General features: G+C 44.7%; 1 protein-coding gene and 1 pseudogene across 6 annotated transcripts in view; both read right to left on the reverse strand.

The window, feature by feature from the left end:
* GABRA5 (gamma-aminobutyric acid type A receptor subunit alpha5) overlaps positions 1 to 27,834 on the reverse strand; it is a 96,829-nt gene that overhangs the window by 52,396 nt on the left and 16,599 nt on the right. For all 6 annotated transcript variants that reach the window (XM_043434548.1, XM_043434547.1, XM_043434545.1 and 3 more), the window contains 2 exons: positions 27,719 to 27,786; positions 27,396 to 27,616 (listed from right to left, as the gene is read on the reverse strand). In XM_043434548.1, coding sequence (XP_043290483.1) covers positions 27,396 to 27,616; positions 27,719 to 27,786 — 289 coding nt within the window. The remainder of the gene's footprint in view (positions 1 to 27,395; positions 27,617 to 27,718; positions 27,787 to 27,834) is intronic.
* Positions 14,349 to 14,439, reverse strand: LOC122419932 (annotated as a pseudogene).

Genomic DNA, 27,834 nt, shown 5'->3' on the forward strand with positions numbered 1-27,834 from the left:
AATGAGGAACACTAGCGCTAATAAAGACATAGGTAAACAAAACATAAAAGCCAGTGTTATTTTTATTTTAGGTTCATAAACCTCTCTATTATACGATTTTAAAAACTATAAAATGGTAATTATAAATCCATGTTGCCGGGTACTCTCTATTTAAAGATGCAATTTGTGACAGTAGCAACATAAGAGGAGGACAGAACTATAGGGTCAAACTTTTATATACTATTGAAACTAAGTCAGTATCAATTTGAACTAGATTGTCATAAATGTAGAAGCTAATGTAAATCCCCAGAGTAACCTTTAAGAAAATAACTAAAAAATATACAGTAAGAGAAGTGAGGTAGAACTGAAATAGTGCATTATAAAAAAATAATTAAATACCAAAGAAAGCAATAATGGAAGAGTTGAGGAACTAAAAACAATCAAGGCATAAAGAAAGCAAATAGACTTAATCACTTCTTTAAAGACCCTATCCCCCAATACACTCACATGCTGAGGTACTGAGGATTAGGATTTCAACATATGAATTTGGAAGGACACAGTTCAGCCAGTGACAACATCCCTTACTACATTATTTTGAGTCCTTCCTTGTCAGTAATTATATGAAATCTAAATGGAAACAAACACTTCAATTAAAAGCAAGAGATGAGTAGAATCAATAAAGAAATATGAACTAACTATATACTCTCCATAAGGGATTCACTTTAGTTCCAAAAATTGAAAGTGAAAAAAGTTGAAGTTGAAAGTGAATGGATGGGAAAAAGCAAACATAGCCAAAAGAGAGATCAAGGTAAAAGTTTTTACAAGAGACAAAGAGGGACGCTATATAATGACAAAAAACTCAATCAGTTAAGAATATATAGAAATTATAAACAAAAATGAACCTCAAAAGTATATGAGGCATAAACTGACAAAATTCAGGAAAAATAGACAGTTTTACAATAATACTTGGAGATCTCAACATCCCACTTCCAGTAATGTTAGAAAAACCAGAGAGAATAATGACAGGGAAGTAGAAGGTTTAAACTACACTATAACCCTAGTAGACCTACCAGACTTATACTGAGAACTTCGTCCAACAATAGCCCTCTTTTCATTTTTTTTAATTAATTTATTTTTTTTATTTATTTTATTTTATTTTTATTAGTTGGAGGCTAATTACTTCACAACATTTCAGTGGGTTTTGTCATACATTGATATGAATCAGCCATAGATTTACACGCATTCCCCATCCCGATCCCCCCTCCCACCTCCCTCTCCACCCGATTCCTCTGGGTCTTCCCAGTGCACCAGGCCCGAGCACTTGTCTCATGCATCCCACCTGGGCTGGTGCTCTGTTTCACCATAGATAGTATACATGCTGTTCTTTTGAAATATCCCACCCTCACATTCTCCCACAGAGTTCAAAAGTCTGTTCTGTATTTCTGTGTCTCTTTTTCTGTTTTGCATATAGGGTTATCGTTACCATCTTTCTAAATTCCATATATATGTGTTAGTATGCTGTAATGTTCTTTATCTTTCTGGCTTACTTCACTCTGTATAAGGGGCTCCAGTTTCATCCATCTCATTAGAACTGATTCAAATGAATTCTTTTTAATGGCTGAGTAATATTCCATGGTGTATATGTACCACAGCTTCCTTATCCATTCATCTGCTGATGGGCATCTAGGTTGCTTCCATGTCCTGGCTATTATAAACAGTGCTGCAATGAACATTGGGGTGCACGTGTCTCTTTCAGATCTGGTTTCCTCAGTGTGTATGCCCAGAAGTGGGATTGCTGGGTCATATGGCAGTTCTATTTCCAGTTTTTTAAGGAATCTCCACACTGTTTTCCATAGTGGCTGTACTAGTTTGCATTCCCACCAACAGTGTAAGAGGGCTCCCTTTTCTCCACACCCTCTCCAGCATTTATTGCTTGTAGACTTTTGGATAGCAGCCATCCTGACTGGCGTGTAATGGTACCTCATTGTGGTTTTGATTTGCATTTCTCTGATAATGAGTGATGTGGAGCATCTTTTCATGTGTTTGTTAGCCATCTGTATGTCTTCTTTGGAGAAATGTCTGTTTAGTTCTTTGGCCCATTTTTTGATTGGGTCATTTATTTTTCTGGAATTGAGCTGCACATACAACACTGTCCCAGACAGACCACATGAACAGCCATAAAACAAGTCTCAAAAAATTTCAAACTACTGAAATCATACAGAGCATTTCCCTTGACAGCAATAGAAAGGAACTAGGAATCAGTAACTGAAGAAAAATGGAAAATTCCTCAAATATGTGAAAATTAAATAATACAGTCCTAAATAACAAGTGGATCAAAGAATAAATCACAAGAGAAATGAGATAAAACTTTGAGATGAATGGAAAGAAAAACACAGCATTTGAAAACTTATGGGATGCATTAAAAAGAGTGCTCAGAGTGAGATTCAGAGCTGCAAATAGCCTGCATTTAAAAAGAAGATTTAAAATCAGTAACCCAATTTTACATATTAAGGAACTAGAAAAAGAAGACCTAACTAGACCCAAAGCTAACCGAAGGAAGGAAATAATAAAACCTGGCTAAGTGAAACAGCAAATAGAAAAAGCTCAGCTTTTCTCCCAGAGAAGCCAAAGGCTGTGCTGCCCAGTGAGGCCACAGAGCCAGCCTTCCCCACCGCAGACGCCGTAGATTTCCATGCCCGAATCTCTTCTTCCAGAATTCTAAACTCTGTGAATAATGGACATTAGAGCAGGATTTACTGTGTTATCTAACATATTTTAACAACCCAGAATCTTCCAAATGATGACCACATCCTTCTTTGGGGAGCTGACAGGAAGGGTGGTGTTGGAACATGCAGATAAGTAGACGAGACAATTGCTAAACTCAGCTCGATGGCTGAGCCCCATCTGAGTGGTGGCTGCAGCCTCCTTAAAGTAAGGATTGGGTTAGATTTTCTGTTGGCCTCAGTGAACAGTGGGGATGTCTTTGTTCAGACTTAGAGACTCAGTGATTTTCTTCCTAGACTGTTCATGGAAAGAGAGTCTGGAGACCCTTCCTCCCGGGGGCTTTGGTTTTTGCTAAGGACACAAAGAAGAATCTAAGGCCTTTACCCGATGCGAGAAAGCTTATTAACAAAAAGGAAAGAAAGAGCAGGTCAGAGTCCAACACAACTGAGCGACTGAGCACACACAGAGAAAGAACAGAGAGAATACCTTAAGGGTGAACTGCGCCAGGCCAAGGGAGGCAAATGGCCCTGCAGAGCTGGGGTGCAGAGCTTTTAACACAGAGTTATCTGCATAGTCCAAGGGGGTCACTGATTGACAGCCGCATGTTATATAACATGATGCTCTACTGAACATGCACTTCCAATAATTCAGTCTGTTATAATTAGATGTATTTATTCATGGCATATTTATGAGCAGTTAATAAGTCCCACGCCTGCCAAAGGTTACTTTAGTCAGGATAGTGTGAGCCCTGCATATGTGCTAGACTAGGGAAAGTCCTGCCAGCTGGCCACGGGGGTTCTTCCGGCCCCCTATTTTTGGAGTACTGTATTGGAGGCGGGGCTGGTAAATTACTTGGTGGATTAGGCTGTGAGGGTCGGTTAGCTGAAGGGGCCGCCTCTTCTCACTCTCTGCTAACTTCCTGCCTATCAGGACTGCCCATCAGTATCATTCCTCTCAATTTCCATGACTGTGGTTTGGCCATCACTCTCTTCTTTTCACTTCACATTTCAGAATGCTCTACTGTCTACTCTGGAAACTCATTTTGTGACAGTCTATCATTTCCAGTAAGTGGCCAAATATTTTGGAACTGTGTGGAGTTTCTGTGAATCAGGAAGAGTTTCAGGTTTTTCTATCATTTAAATTTCTGAGCTCAAGGCTACCAGTCCCCAAGTGTCATCAACTTATGGAAACTGCATTACCTGTAGAAAACAGTATGATTAAATGTGCCCTAAAAAGTCCCTTTCTGAATTAGTTTTTATCCCCAGCACACAGCGAAGAGCCTATGAGTAACACTAACTAGTCTTCATGATGCAAGTTTGCAAAGCAGAGAATAAGATACTTGTAGCACAGAAGCTGAGCATAAAACAGGAAAAGTGACAAGAGGTTCCGCTTATCATTAGTAGGCTTATCATAAAAGACGTATGCATTCTGAAACTCTAGATTTACCAGTGAGTAACCTGTACTTCTCCAGGTTTGTACGGAATTCAGAGTGCAGTGAGGAAGCCATGCATAGTGGGTTGGCATGGTTTGGACTGTACTGTAGCTTTTCACTGATGTCTGGGTGTGTTTGCTAAGAGAGCCAAAACAAAGTGTTACAGATTCAAGGGCGAAAACCACAGACATAAATTTCCTCATGGATCTGGAGGCTGGAAGTGTGAGATGGAAGCCAGCCTGGCGGCTGCTGAGGCCTCTTTCCTCAGCTTACAGACGCCTTGTTCTCCCTGTATCCTCACAGTCTTTCTGTGCGTAGCTGTGTCCCTGTCTCTTCTTATAAAGACACCACGCACAGAGGGTCAGGATCCATTCTAAAGACCTCTGTTTAACTTAATTATCTCTTTAAAGGACCTATCTCCAAACACAGCCACATTCTGAGGAATCGGGGGTTAGGGCTTTAACACACAAACTTGGCGGGAAGGACACAATTTGTCCCACAACAATAACAAAATCACTTGCTTCTTACCTGCAACACCCTCCCCCACCTTTCTGACTTAACAAAAATTATGGCATACAGACTAAAACAACAAGGAAATCTACCTGAATTGGTGAATTTGGATCATTGAAAAGTGACTTTACAAAGGGGGGTGAAGACTTGGTATTTGTGAGACATTATGTTTCATTTCATATGCCTTTTATGAGATCTTCTGAACAGTATTTTTATGGCTGCTTTGCAGAGACACCAAGAAACTTTTGGTTCATTTGGGGCCAATGTTAATGCACATACTCAGAGACACCTCAGAGCCCTAAGATAGATAGATATAGATATACATATATATATATAGGCAATCTATTCCAAATAGCCTTTCTACTCTTGTGTGACTTAAGAGAAGGAGACCCCAGAAGTGCTGGGTTCTGAGGAAATTCAAGATCGAGGAATGGCCGAGGGTGGGAAGGATGTAAGCTGACGACTCTGGAGGAAAAACGTGTAACGAAAGGGAGGTGGGTGGGGGCCCCTCCATCCCTTCATAGGAAAGCCTGAACAGGATCTGCTTGGCTTTCACGGAGACCCTGACCAGCCTGGCTGACAACTAAATGACTTTCTCCTCTGGCCAGTGAAAAAAAAAAAAAAGCTTTTGAAATGCTGTGAAAAAGCTTTTCTCACTTGTGTTTACAAAAACCCTAGAACACGGGTACTATTTTTATACCCATCTTACAAATGAAGTTACAAAATCTCTCCCATGTCGCACAGTTAGTGGCACAGTTAGGATTCCAATCCAAGCAGAATAGTTCCAGTATCTGCACACAAGTTGGCATCAAGTCAGGAATTTGCAAGTCAGTTAACAAGCTCTGTATCCCTAACAAGACACTCAGTGTTTCAAATTGTCTTGGCTTCTGTGTTCAGAAGGACTCCCTGAGAGCCAGGGGCCGACCAAGTGCCAAGGCAACATTCCCAGTGGAGGTGAAGGGCCCGCGTGGCCGAGCGGACAGGCAGGACAGGAGGGCCAGGCAGCCCCTGGTAGCCAGGGCCGGAAAAACCAACAAAACACTAGCGGAGAGTTGCTATTTGGGAAGAACTCTGGGCCACATTCCAGACCTTGACAGATGAGCCTCAGGGGGTGTCCTACAGGTCATCATCGTGTGGTCAATGTGGGACCACACAAGATGAAATCAAGGCTTGTGTTTTACAGAACATCAGCAAATAGACAGGCTGGGCCATGGAAACAGAAGAATTTTCAGAGAGGAAACTGGGGAATAAGAAGACGAGATACCCAAGGGCCTGATGCTCTGCTGGCCAGGCTGTGCCTCTGGGTCTGTGTGGCTTTAAAAGTTACCAAGTCTCAGTTCAGCTTTTCAAAAAAGGGAAAAATATACTCCTAACATCTCTAAGGGAGAGCACATGCACCTCGAATGGCTAAAATAACAGGTATTAGCATCTTCCTAATGTGGGAGGAAAGGAAGAGTCTGGTGAGCACAGAGCCCAGGGAAGCACAGGTTTATGCAGCGAAGGACGGTGAATGCCTGTAGAGGGGGATCATGCCCCTGGGGTCCAGAGGCCAAGAGATTAAGATGAAGGCCAATGAGGGCAAATGGGTCTCAAGGGGTTCATCCTCAACAATCAGGGACCAGCTTTTATAAACACGTGGCAGACAGAGGGCAACAGCCTAGAGCCGCGTGCTCGACATGCTGCTGATCTGCTGCACAGACCAGCAGTCCCTACTCCAGGGCATGTGAGAAGGAAGGAGAAGGCTGGTCAGCCGAGGGGTCAGGAGAGGTTCTGCTCCTTGCCCTAGAATTCCCAGGGGCCCAAAGCAGAAGGAACTAGCCTTGTATACAGAGAATCGGTTCTTGCCCGCCTTTTATTCTTCTGAGATATCATCACACATTTTTAACACAATTTCACTTGGACTGCTATTTCCATATTTTTGCACATTTTTGTTCCTAAGTCTTAGAACACTCTTGCAAATCTCCCCCTCAACCCACAAAGCCATGCCCCCCACAACTCAGCTCAGTCTTCCATCACTTCCTCTGACAACCCTGCCTCCTGCCCACCAGCCCAAGAAGGCAGGTCCCGACGGTCCTGTTCCCAAATATGCCTGCCTCCATCTCCATGACATCCAAGGTCTACAGATGGTATTTATGTGCCATCTAAACTGGAGGTGGCCTGTCAGTCCGTCTGTCTCCTGCCCTCCATCCTTTTCTCCCCTCTTGCTCCATCCCTTCATCAACTGAGAGAAAAAGGGGAGAAAAGGATGGTTCAGTGAAGAGCTCACAGGGTGAAGGGCAGGAGACAGACTGGCTGACAGGTCAACTCCAGAGATCGCTGCTTACTTATCTAAATTAACACACAGGGAGATGAGCAAAACCGACCCTCCTCTCGCCTCCCCCTCCTGTTTAATAGTTTAATGATATACTTTCAGCTGCAAGATTAAGGCTCATCCCCTCAACGCCCCACACACACCCACGCAGGCTCACACGCTGCTCTGGCTCTGGCACTGACATCCTCTGTAACGTCCTTCCACAAGCTCAGCCTTGCACCAGGAAAACAGAGTAGGGAAGGAGGAGGAGAATGACCTCCAGATGTCTGTGCAACTGTCCATTTTCCAGCCCGGGGATGAGTACAGCTTGTGCGCTTGGTGGGGAGGGATCACTCTCCGTGCAGGGGTGGGGAGGCCGGCAGAGCCCCACAGGGACAGCTCTGTTGTCTGCCGGCCCTTCAGACCGCTGCTCAGGTCGAGGCCTCTGCTGCTCAGCACCCAGGGAAAGGGTTTAACAACATGTTGAAAATCAAACCAAAACGTCGAGCGCTTGCATCTTCGTGTGCAGCCTCAGAGCCACACGATCTGAGTGTAATGAACATGGAGTTCAGCCTTCCTCTGGCCCTTTCGGGAAACCCTGGTGCCCTCCAGGCGTCCTCATGCACGCATTCCTTCACACTGTGACTTCGGAACAGCACTGCTTTGCAAGACAAATCTGGGAATCATTGTTGACACTTGTCATGCATATATCTCTCCGTTTCAATTCCACCAGCAAGTCCTGTCAGTTCGCCTCTAAAATGACTGCTTCACCTCATTTCTTTGGTTTTGTCTGCCAAAGATCTGCCCTCATCTCCTGCCTGATGTGGCAAAACCCCTAAGAGCACTGTGTGATTCCACTTGGAAGCCTGATTCCTCTAAGCCCTGTTCTTTTTGCAAGACAGCAGATACCTAAGCTTAACCCTCTGCACTTCACTCCCAGCTTCACCCTTTCCTTTGCTCCCTAAAACACTGGTTCAGGACAACAAGCCAATGCCACCTTGTCTTTCCAGCTGCAATTGCAAAGTGACTTAGAGAAGCCTTTCCTGGGCCCACCCCCAATCTAAAGGGCCTTTCGTGTTAGTCTCTCCCATGTTCTTTTTCTTCTCTGTTTTAATAGTAACAGAGAATAACATTTTCTATGTCTGTATTTAAAGGTGTGAGTTTCCTGGGTGGCTCAGTGGTCAAGAATCCACCTGCAATGCAGAAGACACAGGAGACACAGGTTCGGTCTCTGGGTCTGGTAAGATGCCCTGGAGGAGGGAATGGCAGCCCACTCTAGTATTCTTGCCTAAAGAATCCCATGGACAGAGCAGCCTGGCGGGCTACAGTCCATGGGGTCACAGAGAGTCAGACATGACTAAGCACACACACATTATTGACCTTATGAGTACTGTCTGAAGCACTGTGGGGAAGGAATAGGTTCAATAGTAAAAACCAGATTTGCAATGTTTATTATTTTTTGTTGGATGCCTTTAAAAATATTTAGGATCTATTTGATTTTTCATATGTTTAAATGCTTTTTTAAAAGTCGCTTTATTAAAAGAGGAGTGACATCATCACATTGAAGGCCCAGTCCCTTTCCCTCCACAAAGATCAACAATTGAATAGCTCTTCATGAACAAAAACAGCTCTGAGAGATCTGGAGCCCACGCTCCACTTCTTAGGAGAAAAGATCTGGGTGAGCAATCAGGTTCCACAGCTCTTCTCAACACTTTGCAAAGGTCCTATTTCACTTACACGCAACGAAGACTGGCCAAACCAATGTACAACATGGCTAGAAATGGGAAGAAAAACAGGGGCTACTAGGAGCAGCCACACAGCAGAATGACCGTGTCTCACAGCGACCTGCTCTGTAGACAAAACCGGCAGTCACCAGTGAGGGAAGCGAAGGCAGCACAGCCATCATCGACATCCTGCAGACCTCAGCAGCCTTCGCCCCACAGGCATCTCACGGACACAGCTACCCGAGTCTTCCCCAGTCCCTCTCCTGTGTCCCTGCCAGAGCCTGGGTACCACACCAGCAGCCGGCCCAGCCTCTGTGTCTGCAAGAGTTCCCGCTGAGACGTCGCCACTGACGCCCACCACCATGGACGCACTGAGGCCAGCCCACCCAGCAGGACTGTGAACACTGTCAGCCTCCGCTACAGTGAGGCCACAGGAGAGCACACCAGAGCCGGGGGCCCCACCACAGCTGGCGGGCCCGGACTGGGCCCTGACTTCTGCCGCTGACCTATGCCACTACACTCCCCTGCAGCCGGCCCTTCTTTCCTGCTGTGTGCCACCACGCCCCCAGCCTGACCGTCATGCCACACCCATGGCATGATCCAGCAGTCACGAGTGCACACAGACATTCAGGGCCCCCGTGGTTGGCCTTGCCCCTCCATCACTACATGTGTCTGCAGCTGGCCCCGCAGGTGAGGGCGTGCATACCACCAGTTCTGGCCACCACCACAATCATTAAGTCCTTATCCAACAACAATTACTTGATGTGAATGTAAATGGATTGAATTTTCGCATCAAAAGGTACAAAACACATGGATGGACAGAGAAACATGACCCAATCATACGTGGCCTGTAAGAGACTCACATTAACTTTAAGGACACAAACTGGCTCAAAGGGAAGGCACAGAAAAAGATATTCCACGAAAATGGAAACTGAAAGAAAGCAGAAATAAGTGTACTTATATCAGAAAAAAACAGACTTTAAACCAAAACTGTAAGAAGAAACAAACAAGGTCATTACATAATGATAACAGCTCAATTCACCAACATGATATAACAATCCTGAATATGCATCACCCAATATCAGACTACCTAAATATATTGACCAAATACTAACAGACCCGAAGGGAGAAATAGACACTACAGTAATAGTAAGGAACTTCAATACCCCACTTGGAACAATACCATTGCTTCAACTTTCACTATCCAGACAGGAAATGAATAAGGAAAGTTGGACTAGAAATATACTTAAGACCAATGGACCTAACATCCACATACAGAACATACCACCCAAGAGCAGCAGGACAAACACTCTCCATGAGTGCATGTGGAACATTCTCCAGGATAGGACACAAGAAGTCTTAGCATACTTGAGAAGACTTAATCATGCCAAGTGTCTTTCTGATCATGATGGTATGAAATTAGAGATCAACAACAGGAAGAAAACTGGAAAATTCATGAGTATATAGAAATTAAATAACACTCTCTTGAATGACCAAAAGGTCAAAGAAGAAAATCTAAAGGAGGGTCAAAAATATCTTGAAGCAAATGAAAATGGAAATATAACACACAAAATCCTATAGGCTTTCTAACTGGTTTCATCCGTCTACATTTCTGTTTTTGTGCCAGTACCATACTGCCTGGATGACTATAGCTTTGCAGTATAGGCTGAAGAAAGGAAGGCTGACACATCCATCTCCATTCTTCTTTTGCAAAATTGCTTTGGATGTTAGGGGTCTTTTGTGTTTCCACACAAGTTGTAAAATCATTTGTTCCAGTTCCGTGAAAAATACCGTTAGTAGTTTGATAGGTATTGCACTGAATTTATACATTGCTTTACGTAGTATAGTCATTTTCACAATATTGATTTTTTTCAATGCAAGAACATGGTATATCTCTACATCTGTGTGTGTTGTCTTTGATTTCTTTCATCAGTGTTTTATAGTGGGTTTTTTTTTTTTTTTTTTCATACAGGTCTTTTGTCTCTTTAAATGGGTTTTAAAGTGAAAGTGTTAGTTGCTCAGTCGTGTCCGACTCTTTGTGACCCCCATGGACTGAGTATGCCAGGTTCCTCTGTCCATGGGATTCTCCAAGCAAGAATACTGGGGTGGGTAGCCATTCCCTTCTCCAGGGGATCTTCTCAAGCCAAGGATCAAACCCAGGTCTCCTGCATTTCATGCAGATTCTTTACCAACTGCTCTGAGGTACTTTAATCTTTTTGTTGCAGTGGTGAATGGGATTGTTTCCAGAACTTGTTTTCCTGATTTTTTAGTGTTAGTGCACAAGAATGCAATGGATTTCTGTGTATTACTATTAAATCCTGAGACTTTACTATTTGGAAAAGCTCAGAGATAAATCCATGCACCTATAGGCAAATGATATTTGACAAAGGAGGCAATACTATACAATGGAGAAAAGACAGTCTCTTCAATAAGTGGTGCTGGGAAATCTGGACAGCTACATGTAAAAGAATGAAATTAGAACACTTTCTAACACCATACATAAAAATAAACTCAAAATGGATTAAAGGCTTAAATATAAGGCCAGAAACTATAAAACTCTTAGAGGAAAATATAGTCAAAACACCCTTTGACATAAAGCACAGATAATCTCTGACCCACCTCCTGGGGTAATAGAAATAAAACAAAAAATAAACAAATGGGACCTAATTAAACTTAACAGCTTTTGCATAGTGAAGCAAATTATAAACAGGGTGAAAAGAAACCCTCAGAATGGGAGAAAATAATAGCATATGAAACAACTGACAAAAGATTAATCTCCAAAATATGCAAGCAGCAAATGCAACTCAACACCAGAAAAAAAACAAACAAAAAACCCCCATCAAAAAGTGGGCAGAAGACCTAAACAGACATTTCCTCAAAGAAGACATACAGATCACTAATAAACACATGAAAAGATGCTAATTATTAGAGAAATGCAAATCAAAAGTACAATGAGGTATCATACCCCACACTGGTCAGAATGGCCATCATCAAAAAATCCACAAATAATAAATGCTGGAGAGGGTTTGGAGAAAAGGTAATGTAAACTGCTACAGCCACTGTAGAGAACAATATGGAGATTTCTTAAAAAAACTAGGAATAAAACTACCAGACAACCCAAAAATCTCATGAATGAGCATATGCCTTGAGGAAACCATAACTGAAAAAGACACCGATGTTCTTTTTCTGTACCCCGATATTCATTGCAGCACTATTTACAATAGTGAGGACATGCAAGCAAGCTGGATATCCACTGACATATGAATGGATAAAGAAGGTGTGATACATATATACAATGGATTATCACTGAGCTATAAAAGGAACACATTTGAGTCAGTTCTAATGAAGCAGATCAACCTACATCCTATTATACAGAGTGAAGTAAGCCAGAAAGAAAAACATATCATACATTAATGCATATATATACACATATATATATGGAATCTATATAGTCTATGCACATAGATATATGGAATCTATAAAGACGGTACTGATGAACCCATCTGCAGAGCAGCGCAGGAGACACAGGCGTCGAGAACAGACGCGTGGACACAGCAGGGAAGGAGGGGCGGGCAGTGGAGGGAGTAGCAGTGAAACATACACATTCCCACATGGAAATCAGACGGTCCGTGAGACCGCCACACGACACAGGGAGCTCGATCCGGGGCTCGGCGCCGGCCGAGAGTGGTGGGATGGGGAAGGCAGAAGGGAGGGCCAAGAGGAAAGACACATACGTATATCTATCACTGATTCATGTTGATGGATGGCAGAGATCAACACAATTTTGTAAAGCTATCCTCCAATTAAAAATAAATTTTAAAAAATCCTATGGGATGCTGCAAAAGCAATGCCAAGAGGAAAGCGTACAAATGTCTCAACTAGAAAAAAGAAAGAAAGAAAGAAAGATCTCAAATAAACACCCTAACTCTATACCTTAAGGAACTAGACAAAGAACAAACTAAGCCCAAAGTTTGCAGAAGAATGAAATAACAAAGATCAGAGCAGAAATATCAAAAAGACAGACCAGGAAATAACAAAGATTAACAAAACTAATGGGTTTTATTTTTAAATGGGAGCAAAATTGACAAACTTTTAGCTAGACTAAGAGTAAAATAGAAAAGACTCAAATAAATAAAACCAGAGAAGAAAGAGAAAATTTTACAACTAATATCACAAAATACAAAGAATCATAAAACTACTATAAAATATATGCCAAAAAATTGAATAACTTAGAAGAGCTGTATAAATTCTCAGAAACATACAACCTTCCTAGACTGTTATAAGAAAAATAAAAAGTATGAACAGATGAAAAATTAGCAAGAAAATTTAATCATTATCAAAAATCTTCCAACAAAGAAAAGTGTTAAGACCACATGGTTTCACTGATGGATGCTACCAAACAGTAAAAGAACAATGAAAACAATCTTTCTCAAACTCTTCCAAAAAACTTAAAAGGAAAGAACACTCCCAAATTCATTTTACAAGGTCAGCATCACCTTGATACCAAAGCCAGACAAGGATACTATAATGAAAACTAGACAAAGTCCTAGTTAATCTAGATGCAAAAATTCATAACAAAATATTAGCAAACCAAATTCAACAGCATATTAAAAAGAGCATACATTATAATCAAGTGGGATTTACTCCAGAGACACAAGGAATCAATAAATATGATACACCACAGAAACACTTTGGCCACTTGATGCAAAAAGCTGACTCACTGGAAAAGACCCTAATGCTGGGAAAGATTGAGGGCAGGAGGAGAAGAGGGTGACAGAGGATGAGAGAGTTGGATGGCATCACAGATTCAATGGACATGAGTTTGAGAAAACTCTGGGAGATAGTGAAGGACAGGGAAGCCTGGTGTGCTGAAATCCATGGGGTTGCAAAGCATTGGACATAACTTAGTGACTGAACAACAACAATCACATAAATAGAATAAAAGATAAGGATCTTGCAATTAACTCAACAGAAGTTTTCATTGAAAATGAATTCATCCTTCCATGATAAAAATAAGATCCTATCACAATAAAAACATTTAACAATTTCAGTATACAGTATGTCTCAATGTAATAAAGGCAATATATGACAAGACTGGGGCTTGCCAGGTGGCGCTAATGGTAAAGAACCTGCTCACCAGTGTTTGAGATATAAGCGGTGTGGGTTTGATCCCCGAGTCAGAAAGATCCCCTGGAGGAGGGCATGGCAGCCCACTCCAGTATTCTTGCCAGGAGAATCCCATGGACAGAGGACCATAGGGTTGCAAAGAATCAGACACAACTGAAGCGACTTAGCACACGTATGTGACAAGACCACTGCTAGCCTCCCACTCAACAGAGAAAGTCTAAAAGGCTTTTCCTCTAATATAAGGAATAAGACAAGAGTATTCACTCTCACCACTCTAATTTGACATAGTTACTGCGTGTTCTATCCAGAACAATCTGGCAAGAAAAAGAAATAAAAGGCACCACATTGGAAAGAATGAAAATTGTGTTTGTGTGCAAATGATATGATCTTATATATAGAAAAACCTAAAAACTCCCCATCAAAAACTTATTGGAACTAATCAATGAATTCAGTAAAGTTGCAAGATGCAAAAATCACAAGTAAAAACTGACTGTAATTCTATACATTAATGACAAAATATCTGAAAAATAAAAACATCTCATTTTGAATAGCACAAAAAACAATAAAATACTTAGGAATAAATTTAACCAAGGAGGTGAAAGATCTCTTCACTGATACTACACTTGATCTTAGCCAAAAGGCCGAGAAGCGATTAGATCTCTTCACTGAAAAGAACATGATTTTGAAGAAAGAAATTAAAAAAGACACAAACAAATGGAAAATTTTCACATTCATGATGAATCAGAAAAATAAATAGTTAAAACGTCCATACTACCCAAGATTGTCTATATATTCAATACAATCCTTTTTAAAACTTGAAAGGCATTTTTCACAGAGATACAAAAACAATCCCAAAATTTGTATAAAACCACAAAAGACACTGAATAGCTAGAGCAATCCTGAAAAAGATGAACAAGGCTGGAGGCATTATGTGTCCAGACTTAAATTATACTAGAAAGCTATAGCAATCAAAGCAGTATAGCACTGCCTTAAATTAAAACCACTACAATATTGTAAAGTAATTAGCCTCCAACTAAGAAAAATAAATGGAAAAAAAAAAGAAAAAAAATATATAGCAACGCAGACCAATGGAACAGAATTGAGAGTCCAGAAATAAACCTTCTAACATACAGTCAATTAATATACCATATGCGAGCCAAGAATACTCACTGGCAAAAGAATAATCTCTTCAATACCTAGTGTTGGGAAAACTGGATAAACATATGCATAAGAATGAACTCAGAGCCATATCTTACACTATTCATAAAAATTAACTCAAAACAGATCAATGACTTAGACATAAAACCTGACAAGAAAAAACTGCTAGAAGAAAACACAGGGGAAAAGCTCCTTGACATTGGTCTTGGCAACCACTTTTTGGATATAACAACAAAAGCAAGCAAACCAAAATGCTTCTGCACAACCAAAGAAGTAATCATCAAAGTGAAAGCACAACCTACAAAATGGGAGGAAATATTTGCAAGTCATATATCTGATATGAGTTTACTTTCCAAAAAACATAAAGAACTCATACAACTCAATAGCAAAAAAAGAAAAAAAAAATCCAACTTTCAAATGGGCAGAGGAACTGAAAAGACATCCTCCCAAAGAAGACACACAGAAGGCCAACAGGTACATGAAAGGATGCTCAACAACTAGTTGTTATGGAAATGCAAACAAAACAACAGTAAGACACCATGTTACACCTATCAAAATGTCTATTATCAAAAAGATAAGAGATAAAAAGTTTGGAGAGGGTGTGGAAAAAAGGGAGTCCTCCTACACTGATAGTGCATATGTAAGTTAGTATAGCCACTACAGAAAAAAGAGAAGTTCCTCAATACATTAAAAATTGAACTACCATATGATCCAGCAATTTAACTTTGGGGAATATTTCCAAAGAAAATAAAACTAACTCTAAAAGATACTTGCACTACCTGCAATGCTTATTGCAGGATTTTTCACAATAGATAAGTTATAAAAACAACCGAAGTATTCATCTCTGGATGACTGGATAAAGAGAATGTGATATATACTCATATTTACACATCCAAGAGAATATTATTCAGTCATGAGAAAGAAGATAATTCTTCTATTTGCAACAACTTGCATAAACCTTAAAGGCATTATATCAGATAGAAAAACGCAAATATTGTATGAATTTAAAACTCCAAACTTCCAGAAATGAGAGTAGGCTGGTGGTTACCAGGGCTGGAGGGTGGGTGAATTGGGGAGATATTGGTAAAAAGGTACAAACTTCTAGTTAAGAATGAATCAGTTCTAGGTATCTAAAGTGGAAGGATGGTGATTAGAGTTGTAATACTATATGACAGGTTTGAAAGTTGCTAAGACAATAGACCTAAAATGTTCTCTCTCACCACAAAAAAAGATATGGTAATTATGTGACCCAGCAGAGGTGTTACTAACATGGGGGTGGTCATCATGGTGCAATGCATAAGGCATCAAGTCAACCCACTGTACGCCCTAACCTTACACAGCATTATATGTCAATTATTCTGATAAGAATAGAAAACATATGCATTTGTCTATATAAAAATACAGCTTTAAAAATATTGAATCATAAAGGCTTTAACTTTTTCAAAGCTATTCTAAAATTTTACTTAGGTCCGAGGATTCTCGGTGACCTCTGTCGTCCCTTCTTTGTGTGCGTTAGAGCAGAAAGGTGGCTACTGCTGGCCACAGCGCTGAGTGTGCAACCATCAGGGCCAGTGGAAAAATACGACCCCTGAGAAACATTTCAGCTCTGCTGCATTAGGCTGTGTTTCCACCTGAACTTTCTGTGATGATATGAACGGCCTATATTTATGCTGATACTGAATCCCTTCTTCACGCTAGCTACTGACCACTTAAAATATGGCCAGTATGACTTGAAGCTGAATTTTCAATTTTATTTAACCTTAAAATTAACAACAAGATACAGTGGCTACTGTATGAGGAAGTACAATTACAGGGAAAACAAAACCCCAAACTCATGACCCCACGCCCCTTGGGAAATATCTTTAGCATCGAGCACTCGCTGTCTTCATTCTTCCCCATAAACATCAGACACGTGCACAGTCCTTTTCAGGGCTAACACAGAAATCCTCAGGGCATTACCCACGAAACTAAGACATATGAGGCATGTGAGGCATATGAAGCGGGTGGAAATGCCTCATACGCCTCTGATGTACGCGACCCGCAAGGTGCCTGTCTGATATTTATGAAGCGAGAAGTGTCAGTGTTAGTCGCTCAGTTGTGCCTGACTCTGCGACCCCGTGGACTGCAGCCCGCCAGGCTCCTCTGTCCATGGGATTCTCCAGGCGAGAGTACTGGAGTGGGCAGCCATTCTCTTCTCCAGGGGATCTTCCTGACCCAGGGATCCAACCCTGGTCTCCTGCACTGCAGGCGGATTCTTCGCCATCTGACAGATCATGCGTGAGATGAGATTATGCACAGATTACATCTGAGATGAGACCACCAATTTCAGCATCCTAGAAGGACCCTTCATGTTTCCCCAGGCGAGGAGACGGAAGCACTTCTCCGGGAGCCCTTCAGCTCTGGAGTCAGCACCCTGGCATCCCCGTGGCGTGGTAGGAGGTACAGACCACTTGTGTGCCAGTGAGGGTGTGGGGCTAGGGCGGACTTCCTGACTGTGAGAAACCTCAGGTCAGTCGCAGACACACCAAGTGCATCTCATAGCAACACTGTCCAGAAATGCAGCACTTTACTTTCCCTGAATGAGTTTCGGTGAGACCAGAGCTTCCCTTGGGTCTCACACAAGGCCCTCCTAAGCCCATTCCCCCTAAATGCAAGTGGGTAGGGCGCCACCTGCTGGAGACTTTTCACGCAGGTTGGCGGAATAGCATGCGCACCCTGCTGCTGTGTTTCTTAGAAACCGTGTAGATATAGCAGGTATAGCAGGTAGGTGAGTTGGGCATTTGGACTCTATTGATGGGCTAATTCCTGTGTATTCATTTTCATCTGCTTCATATGCCTCATCTATGAACAGGGATGATGATGGTACCAAGCTGTTAGGGTGATTTGAGGATTAGATGGCTTTATATTTCTAAAGTGTCTGGCACATAAAAAAGGCTACATAGTTTTTTTGGAAAGCAATTAGCAGCCCAGGTCAAGAGGTGTTCTCCGTTCAACATTACTCAGGGCCTGGGCCTTACCTTTATGAGGCTGGGGATGGGTCTAAGACCAAGTCACTAGCCAGCAGCTGCCTGGGACTTGCCGCCCACCGCCTCCCACCCACTGCCTCCAAAGAGAGGTCATAGAGATTCCTCAAGACTGTGGGAGCTGTGGCCCTGAGCTTAGAGTTCCTGCCTGGACAGGGAAGCCCGAGACTTCAGCCCACAAGAGCACAGTGGAAGGAGCCTAGAAGTGAGTGTCTGACAGCTTTTGTTGGTTGAGAATCTAAGAAGACAAAAATGTGCTGGAGTTGTCCATCTGCAAAGGATGAAGTAATCCAATTTAATGGTCTAAATTGACACTAACTGCAGCGAATTGACCCAGGATAATTCCAGTCACGTTTTCAAACCAAGTATCCAAGAAACCTGTAAGATGGCCTCATGTGGCCCCAAAGTACAATTTGTTAGCCAAACATAAACTTGAATCCATATAAAAAACTGGCAGAGACTCAAGCACTGAGCATGTCTGGGGAAACTTTCCAGGTCTCCCTCCCAAATCTGTCAAACTAAGGGCTGAGCAGTGAGATACCCTAGACTAAGGGAGGTGTTTTGTTCATTATGGTTTGTGTATGTGCGTCAGTCAGTTATGTCCGACTCTTTGTGACCCCATGGACTGAAGCCCACCAGGCTCCTCTGTCTATGGGATTCTCCAGGCAAGAATACTGGAGTGGGTTGCCATTTACTTCTCCAGTCACTATGTTTTACTCTTCACAAACGTAAACTCCTCTTCAGGGCCAGGAGCCCTCCAGAGTCCACGGACTAAGAAATCAGAGAATCGTGCATGATCAAGACATAGGCCCTTCCCCAAAGATGCTCCAAAGTTCAACAGGGACGTCAGATGCAGGTGGCAAACGCTCCAGGCAAGATTACTTAGGGGCTATGAGTGGGGACCCTGAGATGAGCCGGGGCCCGTGAGCTGGAGAGCAGGAGGCTTCGGGGCACAATCTGGGGAAGTCTGGGGCCCAGTGCTGGAGGAAAAGGAGGGAGGCTGGAGGTGCACACTGATGGGGAGATGGAGGTGGGAGCGGCACAGGGCAGCCAGGTCCCCAGGCCCTCTTTTAGGAGGAGAGGTAGTCTTCAGTCACGTCAGTTCACAGGCTGCCCTGAGACGCGTTTCCCGCAGGGAAAGAAGGCTGGTGTGATATAACCTCAGACTCACTGTCACATGTGCACTTTCCTATCACTGATCAAAATGGGCTGCTGCTTTGTTTTCAGCTCCACAGGTCAAATGTCAGCCAGGAAGTAACAGGGACCAACCCTCCTCCCCTGTTGGAGGGAGGGGGTTTGGTAGAGTTTTTACAGAGTAACATGGAAATATGTACTGAAAGGCTTATCTTTTGACCAATTCCTGGAATTTATCCAATGGACAGAATTATGTGCTTGCATTGCAATGTTTATCATACAGGAAAAAAATTAAAATGACATGCATTTCTTTAGAGACTATATAATGATAGGATACTGACCCGATGGATGTAATGGGTCACAAATTTGAGAACAATGTTTAGTGAGGGAAAAAGGTGCTCAATAACTTTAGAACATAAGCTATTTACAAAACAATTTTCAGAGAATGAGACTACTCAAAATGTATAGGGGAGCATGTGTGGACACACGCAGATAAACACACGTGTATGCAGGTGTGCCCACACACGTGGACACATACATGTGATACAGACCAAACTGTCGACATAGATTTTCTTTGGTCTCGGTGTCATAACTGTATTCCATACTTGGTGATTTTCCTTGTTTTACAAATATTTAAAGGATACATTGATTCTAATCGTTAAAATAAATGTTATCTTAAAAATTTCAAGATCTGCCCAATATATCTACTGGGGTCATGAAAGACAATGGTATTACATGTAGCAATGTAGACACTCTTAAACACATACCACTGCTTAAGTTACAAACTTCTAGTTATATATGTATAATCTCCTTCAAATACATTACCCATGAATCAAACACACGTAAACGTGTACATAATCTCATTCAAGTAAGTTACTTATACTAAATGGTCCCTGCCAATCACTATGCAAAAATGTGACTGCGTTGCCTCCCAGTGGCCATTCAAGGAATAGCTGTATATATGATTAAATACAGCTCAAACACATTCTCAAACACATTCTCAGAGCCTGCAGGTACAAGGTACTGAAAGAAAGAAATACACAATAACAGACAATGGTTCTAAGAGATTAAAGTAAAACAGCCATGTGTTCATGACCACTAAATGATCAAGTCAAGATCTGAGCTTAAGTGAGCCTGCCTACAAAATCCATGCTCCTTTCTCTTCCTATAGCTCTGATTCGAAGCAATGATTTCTACTAATAATGAAAATCCAAACGGGGTGTAAACAATCACAAAAATATGCCTTTCTCAAAATAAAAATAGCACAGGGAAATGCATAGTGTGCCAAAGAGATAATGCAGAATGACTCTGCTCTGCCCAGGGCCTTTTCCCCGATGCGGGGTGTTGAATGACCACGACGGCAGTCTCAGACACCTGCCCACGGGTGTGGACACAGTAATCCTAGGTCCAGCAGCAGCCAGGATTTCTGACACCACGTGATATACTACCAGAGCCCGCTTCCTTGTCAGTGCTTTCTCGCCTGCTGAGGTTTCCTACACCACAGGCTAGAGGGACTGGCTCTTCCGTCAGGGACCCAAAGACCAGGAAACTGATTCCTGTGTGGTCCTCACAAGTCTGCACCTTGAGAAGGGATGCAGGAATGAGATGAGAGCTGGTCACTATCTCCCAGCTCACCTGTTATAAAGAAAATGTGTCATGAGGTTTGGCACATGCCCTCCTGTGGTCATGTCCGAACTTGCAGGGGAGTGAAATCAAAATTCACTCAATGATGACCCAGGGAAAAACCCCAGGTAATTAGCGAGGCAGGCCAAAAGGGCAGTAATTCGGTCCCTGGGTGGACAGAAGCCGTGCTCTGCATTCTGTGCCTCTTCTCTCCCCAGCTCTGGCAACAACAACCCACGGAAACTGCTGCGCTGGGGGTCCCTTTAAAGATGCCGGGCCACTGGCCTGGCATCCACAGTACACCTCTGGGTATGGCTCTGTAAAACCTATCACTTTTATCTGCTACAAGATCATCCTGAAGGAAATTGCAGAGCACTTTAAGGGTCCTCTCTTTGATGGTCCAACAGGAAATGTCTATGGCTCTGTTTGGACTTACCTTTTTATCATCAGACCCTATAAACAGATTATGCATAGGTGGTAGAAAGTTCTTTGGAACTGAAATTGTAGATCAGCTCTAGGCAAGCACCAAAGGCTTTTTAGAAGACATTTTTGGAGCAAATGGCATCAATAGCTTATGTTCCCTTAGCTTCTTTGGAATCACCTAAGGAATTTCATCCATCTGAATTGTGTGTGTCTTTTAATATTACCTTAAATGATTTCAGGAGCATGGTGGGGATTTTACATAAATGAATCCTGCCCATGTACAATAATCGCTATAGAGTTACTTTTCAGAAGTTGGTAACAGTACTTTTGAAATATTTCTCAACATGTATCTCAGGTTAAAAGTGTAGGATGTGAACCCTAGTTTCTTCTTCATGTTCATGTTTCATCTTTTTTTATTAGATCCAAAATCTGAATAAAAACTTTTAAATACAATTTTAGTTGGAAAAATGTGCAGAATTTTTATATTTTTCCCAGTGTTTGGTATTGTAAGTAACGTGATAGTAGAAACCTTTGTGCATAAAGCTTAGTCCTTACTCCTAGCTATTTCCTTAAGATGGACATTACATGGAAATTACTGGGTCACACTGTACCGCTGCTTTTATAAGATCTGGTAGGAGTGACCAAGGAGCGAGACAGAAGGGCTGCACTTCTGAGGGCCCAGCGACGGGGTGAGGCCTGGGTGGGGCTCTGTGCTCTGTCTAGTGAGTTAGGAACGCCTTCTCACCATCTCTGCTAAATCTGTAGACTAAAATGATCTCAATTATAGCTACAGATGCATCATACTATAATTCCTAATGCTTTCAAGTGTAGCTCGTTCTACTTTCCACATGTATAAGACTGAAAAAGAAAACTGGTTATCAACTTTGCAACTCATTAGCAGCAGGCTTCCTCTGCATGAAGTGAAGTGAAGTCGCTCAGGCGTGTCCGACTCTTTGCGACCCCATGGACTGTAGCCTGCCAGGACCCTCAGTCCATGGGATTTAAATCATTGCTAAGTTGCTCTGGTTCTCACCACTTCCTTCTGGGCATGACACTTTAACAAAGGCGAGAAGGCCATTACGTGTCTAATAACACTGCATCCCTCCGATTTCCAAATGTGGTGGATTAAACAAGGAAATTGCTCATAGTAGAACTTAAATTCCTGTTGCCACCACCCCCTTCATAGCTGTGTGACCTTGGGCTGACTACCAAACATTTCTGACCTCTACCCATTTGTTGGTTAGTGGAAATGGTGTCCCCTAGCTGGCTGGGCTGTCTGAGGACTGAAGGGCTGCACCTACTTGGGAGGTTTTTGGTGCAGAGACACTGAGTAAGAGGCCCCTCTGCTGCCTCCTCCCCTTCTGGACAAGAGGCTTATCTCACTGCCCTGTCCACGCAGCCGTGCACAGGACGAAAGCATCCCGTTGTCTTAGGCAATGGACCAAACTGACCTCTGCAGGGCAGGAGCCAGGTGTGAATCAAGGACAAGAACCTGTGCAGACTGGGGTATTTTTAACCTAAGAACAGAACACAGGTGCACGGCAGGCCCACCCAGGGCCCCCTCTGCGGGGGACCCCAGCACTGGCCAGGATGCAGGACTCCACGCCACTCTCTGCTCACAGGCTGAACATAGGGCTCTTGGTGTCACTGCCCAGCCTTCCTTTCCATAGCATGATGACCGAGGACTAAATGTCAGTCCTTGAGATGCTCCTCAGCTTTCTACATACTTTCTGCATGAAAAAGGTACTGATGGGATGTTCAGGTATTGATGTGATGCTCACAACTCCCATCCCCATCTATGGGTGAAACACCTTCCAGATCAATGCAGGGAAAAAGGAAGAGTAAAGACTGGAACAAAACACCAAGGTGTGTGTGCAGATCACTGATCAGAATCCTTACTGGGTTGGTATAAGAAAAATCATGGCCTGTTGTCCAACAGGTTTGGGGCACAATAGGCCAAAGCGTTCCTCAGAATTACGTTAGGACATGCATTCTTTGAAGATGACTGTATTAACATTATTTTCCACTACAATTATCCTTTTTTTTTTTTTGCTTTCCTCATCATTGCTTTAATGATGAATGTCTAGAAGCTATTTCTTGATTCTGATTGCAAACATTGTTTGTTGTGAAAAAACTATTCTGTCCCAAAGAATTACAATTATCCTTTTAAATATAAAGTTCATTGTGAATAATTATAACTAAGATAGAAAATATCTATAACAGCTACCAAATGAATGTACCTTTTTAAAAACTTGGATTTTGTGCTTTTTTCTTTCCTTTTCTCTTTTTCATTAATTTAAAAATATCTTCTAAAGTCTACTTAGACCCACCATGGAAGCTGAAAAGCTATAAAGGCGTCTTTCTCACTGGTCAATTTATTGATTTACTCAGACGCAATGAATAATTCAGAATTTTCAAAAAATGACTAATGATCATTTTAAACGACAAATGCTAAAATTCAACCTCAGTGCTGGAAATGTTATCAAACCATACAATAAATAGACTTTTAAAACTTCAAAATACTGGATGATCACAACAAAAAAGGGGTCCCCTTAGACTTTTAAAATAAAATCTGTTCAATCTTCCCTAACTTACATTACCACTTTTCTAAAGATGCCCTTGATCTTGAACCAAACAAACAAGTATAGATAAATACTAAGAACTCATAGTAGCCCAAAGAAATAATCTACATGGACATCAGTACGGGCAAGTCAGAAGGTAAAAAGCACCCATCACACACACACACACACACACACACACACACACAAGACAAACCCTCACATACGGGCAAGTCAGAAGGTAAAAAGCACCCATCACACACACACACACACACACACACACACACAAGACAAACCCTCACATTAGCCCGCTTCTGCGCGGCAGGGCCGCCGGCAGCACTCACCACATGGTGTAGAGCAGCGTGCCGTCGTCTCACACACACACACACACACACACACACACACAGCACCCGCCGGCGGCACTCACCGCATGGTATAGAGCAGCGTGCCGTCGTCTCTCACACACACACACACACTCACACACACCGTGCCCGCTGGCGGCACTCACCGCCTGGTGTAGAGCAGCGTGCCGTCGTCTCTCTCTCTCTCTCACACACACACACACACACACACCGCGCCACCGGCGCACTCACCGCATGGTGTTAGAAGCGCGTGCCGTCTTCTCTGCTCTCTCTCACACCAACACACACACACTGTGCCCGCGGCGCCACTCACTGCATGAGTGTAGCAGGCACGTTGCGTCATACCTTCTCTCCTCTCTCACACACACACACACACACACACACACACAGAGCGCCCTCCGGTGGCACTCACCGCATGGTGTAGAGCAACGTGAACGTGCCGTCGTCTCTCTCTCTCTCACACACACACACACACACACACACACACACACACCGCGCCCGCCGGCAGCACTCACCGCATGGTGTAGAGCAGCGTGCCGTCGTCTCTCGCTCTCTCTCTCACACACACACACACACACTCACACACACACACACACACAGAGCCCTCTGGCGGCACCCACCGCATGGTGTAGAGCAACGTGCCGTCGTCTCTCTCTCTCACACACACACACACACACACACCGCGCCCGCCGGCGGCACTCACCGCATGGTGTAGAGCAGCGTGCCGTCGTCTCTCTCTCTCTCACACACACACACACACACACAAACACACACAACACTGCGTCCGCCGCGGCCTCACCGCAATGGTGTGAAGCAGCCGTGCCGTCGTCTCTCTGCTCTCTCACACAACACACACTGTTCACACACCACACACACACTGCGCCCGCCTTGCGGCACTCCACGGCCATGGTGTAGAGCAACCGTTGCGTTGTTCTCTCTCTTCACACACACACACACACACACACACTCACACACAACACACCGCGGGCCGCGGACCGCACTTCACCGCTGGTGGCTGCAGCAGCGTGCCGTCGTCTCTCTCTCTCACAACACACACACACACACACAAAACACATCAGCACACACACACCACCGCGGGCCCGCCGGCAGCACTCACGCAGGTGTAGAGGCAGCGTGCCGTCGTTCTGGCTTCTCTCTCCAACACGCACACAACTCACACACACACAACCACAGAGCCCTTGGCGGCATTCACCGCATGGATGTGGCAAGTGCGTCGCTACTCGTCTCTCTCTCACCACACACACACACACACACACGAAATCGCGCCGCCGGGGCACTCCCGCATGGTGTAGAGCGACGTTGCCGTCGTCTGTCATATCTCAACACCACATCAGCAACACACATCAACACACAACACACACCGCGCCGCCGGGCGGCACTCACCGCATGTGTTAGAGCAGCGTGCGTCGTCTCTCTCTCTCACCAACAAACACACCCACACACAACACACACACAGACACCTCGCGCCCGCGGCAGCACTCACCGCATGGTGTAGAGCAGGTTACCGTCGTCTCTCGCTCATCTCTCTTCACACACAACACACACACCACTCACACCACACCACCAGAGCCCTCTGGGCGGCACTCCACCGGCATTGTGTAGACCGCAGCGTGCCGTCGATTCTCTCTCTCTCACACACACACACACACTCACACACACACACACACACCGCGCCCGCCGGCAGCACTCACCGCATGGTATAGAGCAGCGTGCCGTCGTCTCTCGCTCTCTCTCTTTCTCACACACACACACACTCACACACACACACACACACACCGCACCCGCCGGCGGCACTCACCGCATGGTGTAGAGCAGCGTGCCGTCGTCTCACACACACACACACACACACACAGCGCCTGCCGGCGGCACTCACCGCATGGTGTAGAGCAGCGTGCCGTTGTCTCTCTCTCTACACACACACACACCACACCGCGCCACGTGGCGGCACTCCCGCATGGAGTAGGGGCAGGTTGGCCGTCGTCTCTCGCTCCTCTCACACACAACCTACCACACCACAACCCAACACAAACAGGACGCCCTCCGTTGGCATCACCGCATTGGATGTAGGCAGCACAGTGACGTGCCGTCGTCTCTTCTCTCTCACGACAACACACAACCACCAAGCACACACGACACACACCGCGCCGCTGCGAGCATCCACCGCATGGCTGTAGAGCAGGTGCGTGTTCTCTTCTCACACCAACACACACAACGACACACACACACACACACACACACACACACCGACACCGCGGCAGCCACTCACCGCATTCGGTGAAGAGCAGCGTGCTGTTCGTCTCTCGCTCTCTTTCTCTCACACACACACCACACACTCACACCACACACACACAGGCCCTCTGGACGGCAATCAACGCCTGGTGTAGAGCAACGTGCCGTCGTTCTCTTCTCACACACACAACAGCACAACAACACACCGCGCCGCCGGCAAGCACTCACCGCATGGTGCTAGAAGCGCGTGCCGTCGTTCTTCGACTCTCTCTCTCACACACAACACACACACTCACCCACACACAACACAGAGCCCTTCTGGGGCACTCCCCGCATGGTGTAGAGAGACGTTTTGCCGTCGTCTCTCTCTCTCTTCACACACACACACACACTCACACACACCGTGCCCGCCGGCGGCACTCACCGCCTGGTGTAGAGCAGCGTGCCGTCGTCTCTCTCTCTCTCTCACACACACACACACACACACACACACCGCGCCCGCCGGCGGCACTCACTGCATGGTGTAGAGCAGCGTGCCGTCGTCTCTCTCTCTCTCACACACACACACACACACTCACACACACACACACACTGCGCCCGCCGGCGGCACTCACCGCAGTGGTGTAGAGCAGCGTGTCGTCGTTCTCTCTCTTCTCAAACACACACACACACACACACACACCGCGCCCGCCGGCAGCACTCACCGCATGGTGTAGAGCAGCGTGCCGTCGTCTCTCGCTCTCTCTCTCACACACACACACACACACTCACACACACACACACACACAGAGCCCTCTGGCGGCACCCACCGCATGGTGTAGAGCAACGTGCCGTCGTCTCTCTCTCTCACACACACACACACACACACACCGCGCCCGCCGGCGGCACTCACCGCATGGTGTAGAGCAGCGTGCCGTCGTCTCTCTCTCTCTCACACACACACACACACACACACCGCGCCCGCTGGCGGCACTCACCGCATGGTGTAGAGCAGCGTGCCGTCGTCTCTCGCTCTCTCTCACACACACACACACTCACACACACACACACACACAGAGCGCCCTCCGGCGGCACTCACCGCATGGTGTAGAGCAGCGTGCCGTCGTCCTCCAAGCGCAGCAGCTTGTTCGGCGTGGTCATGTTGTGGGCGATGGACTTCTTCCCGTTGTGGAAGAACGTGTCTGGAGTCCAGATTTTGCTGGCGAGGAGATTGTTGAGAGGAAGGCGCTGCATGGGCCCTTTAAACCGAAGCCTCTCGTCTTTCCAGCTTTGTCGGAAAAACACGTCGATGGTGTATTCCTAGCCCAAAGGGAGGCAACCAAGGGACCATCAGCAGGGGCAGCCCTGGGCCGGCGCCAGCAGGGATTACAGTGGTCCGGACCGGGCCGCAAGCGAACTCACCATTTCCGTGTCGGACACGGGGCCGAAGCTGGTGACGTAGATGTCTGTTCTCACCTGAGTGATACGCTCTGAAACACAGATACAGGTTCCTCGCCAGGGCCTCAGCTCACAGTTCA

The sequence above is a fragment of the Cervus canadensis genome, chromosome 17 (assembly GCF_019320065.1).
Source record: "Cervus canadensis isolate Bull #8, Minnesota chromosome 17, ASM1932006v1, whole genome shotgun sequence".
Lineage (NCBI taxonomy): Eukaryota > Metazoa > Chordata > Mammalia > Artiodactyla > Cervidae > Cervus > Cervus canadensis.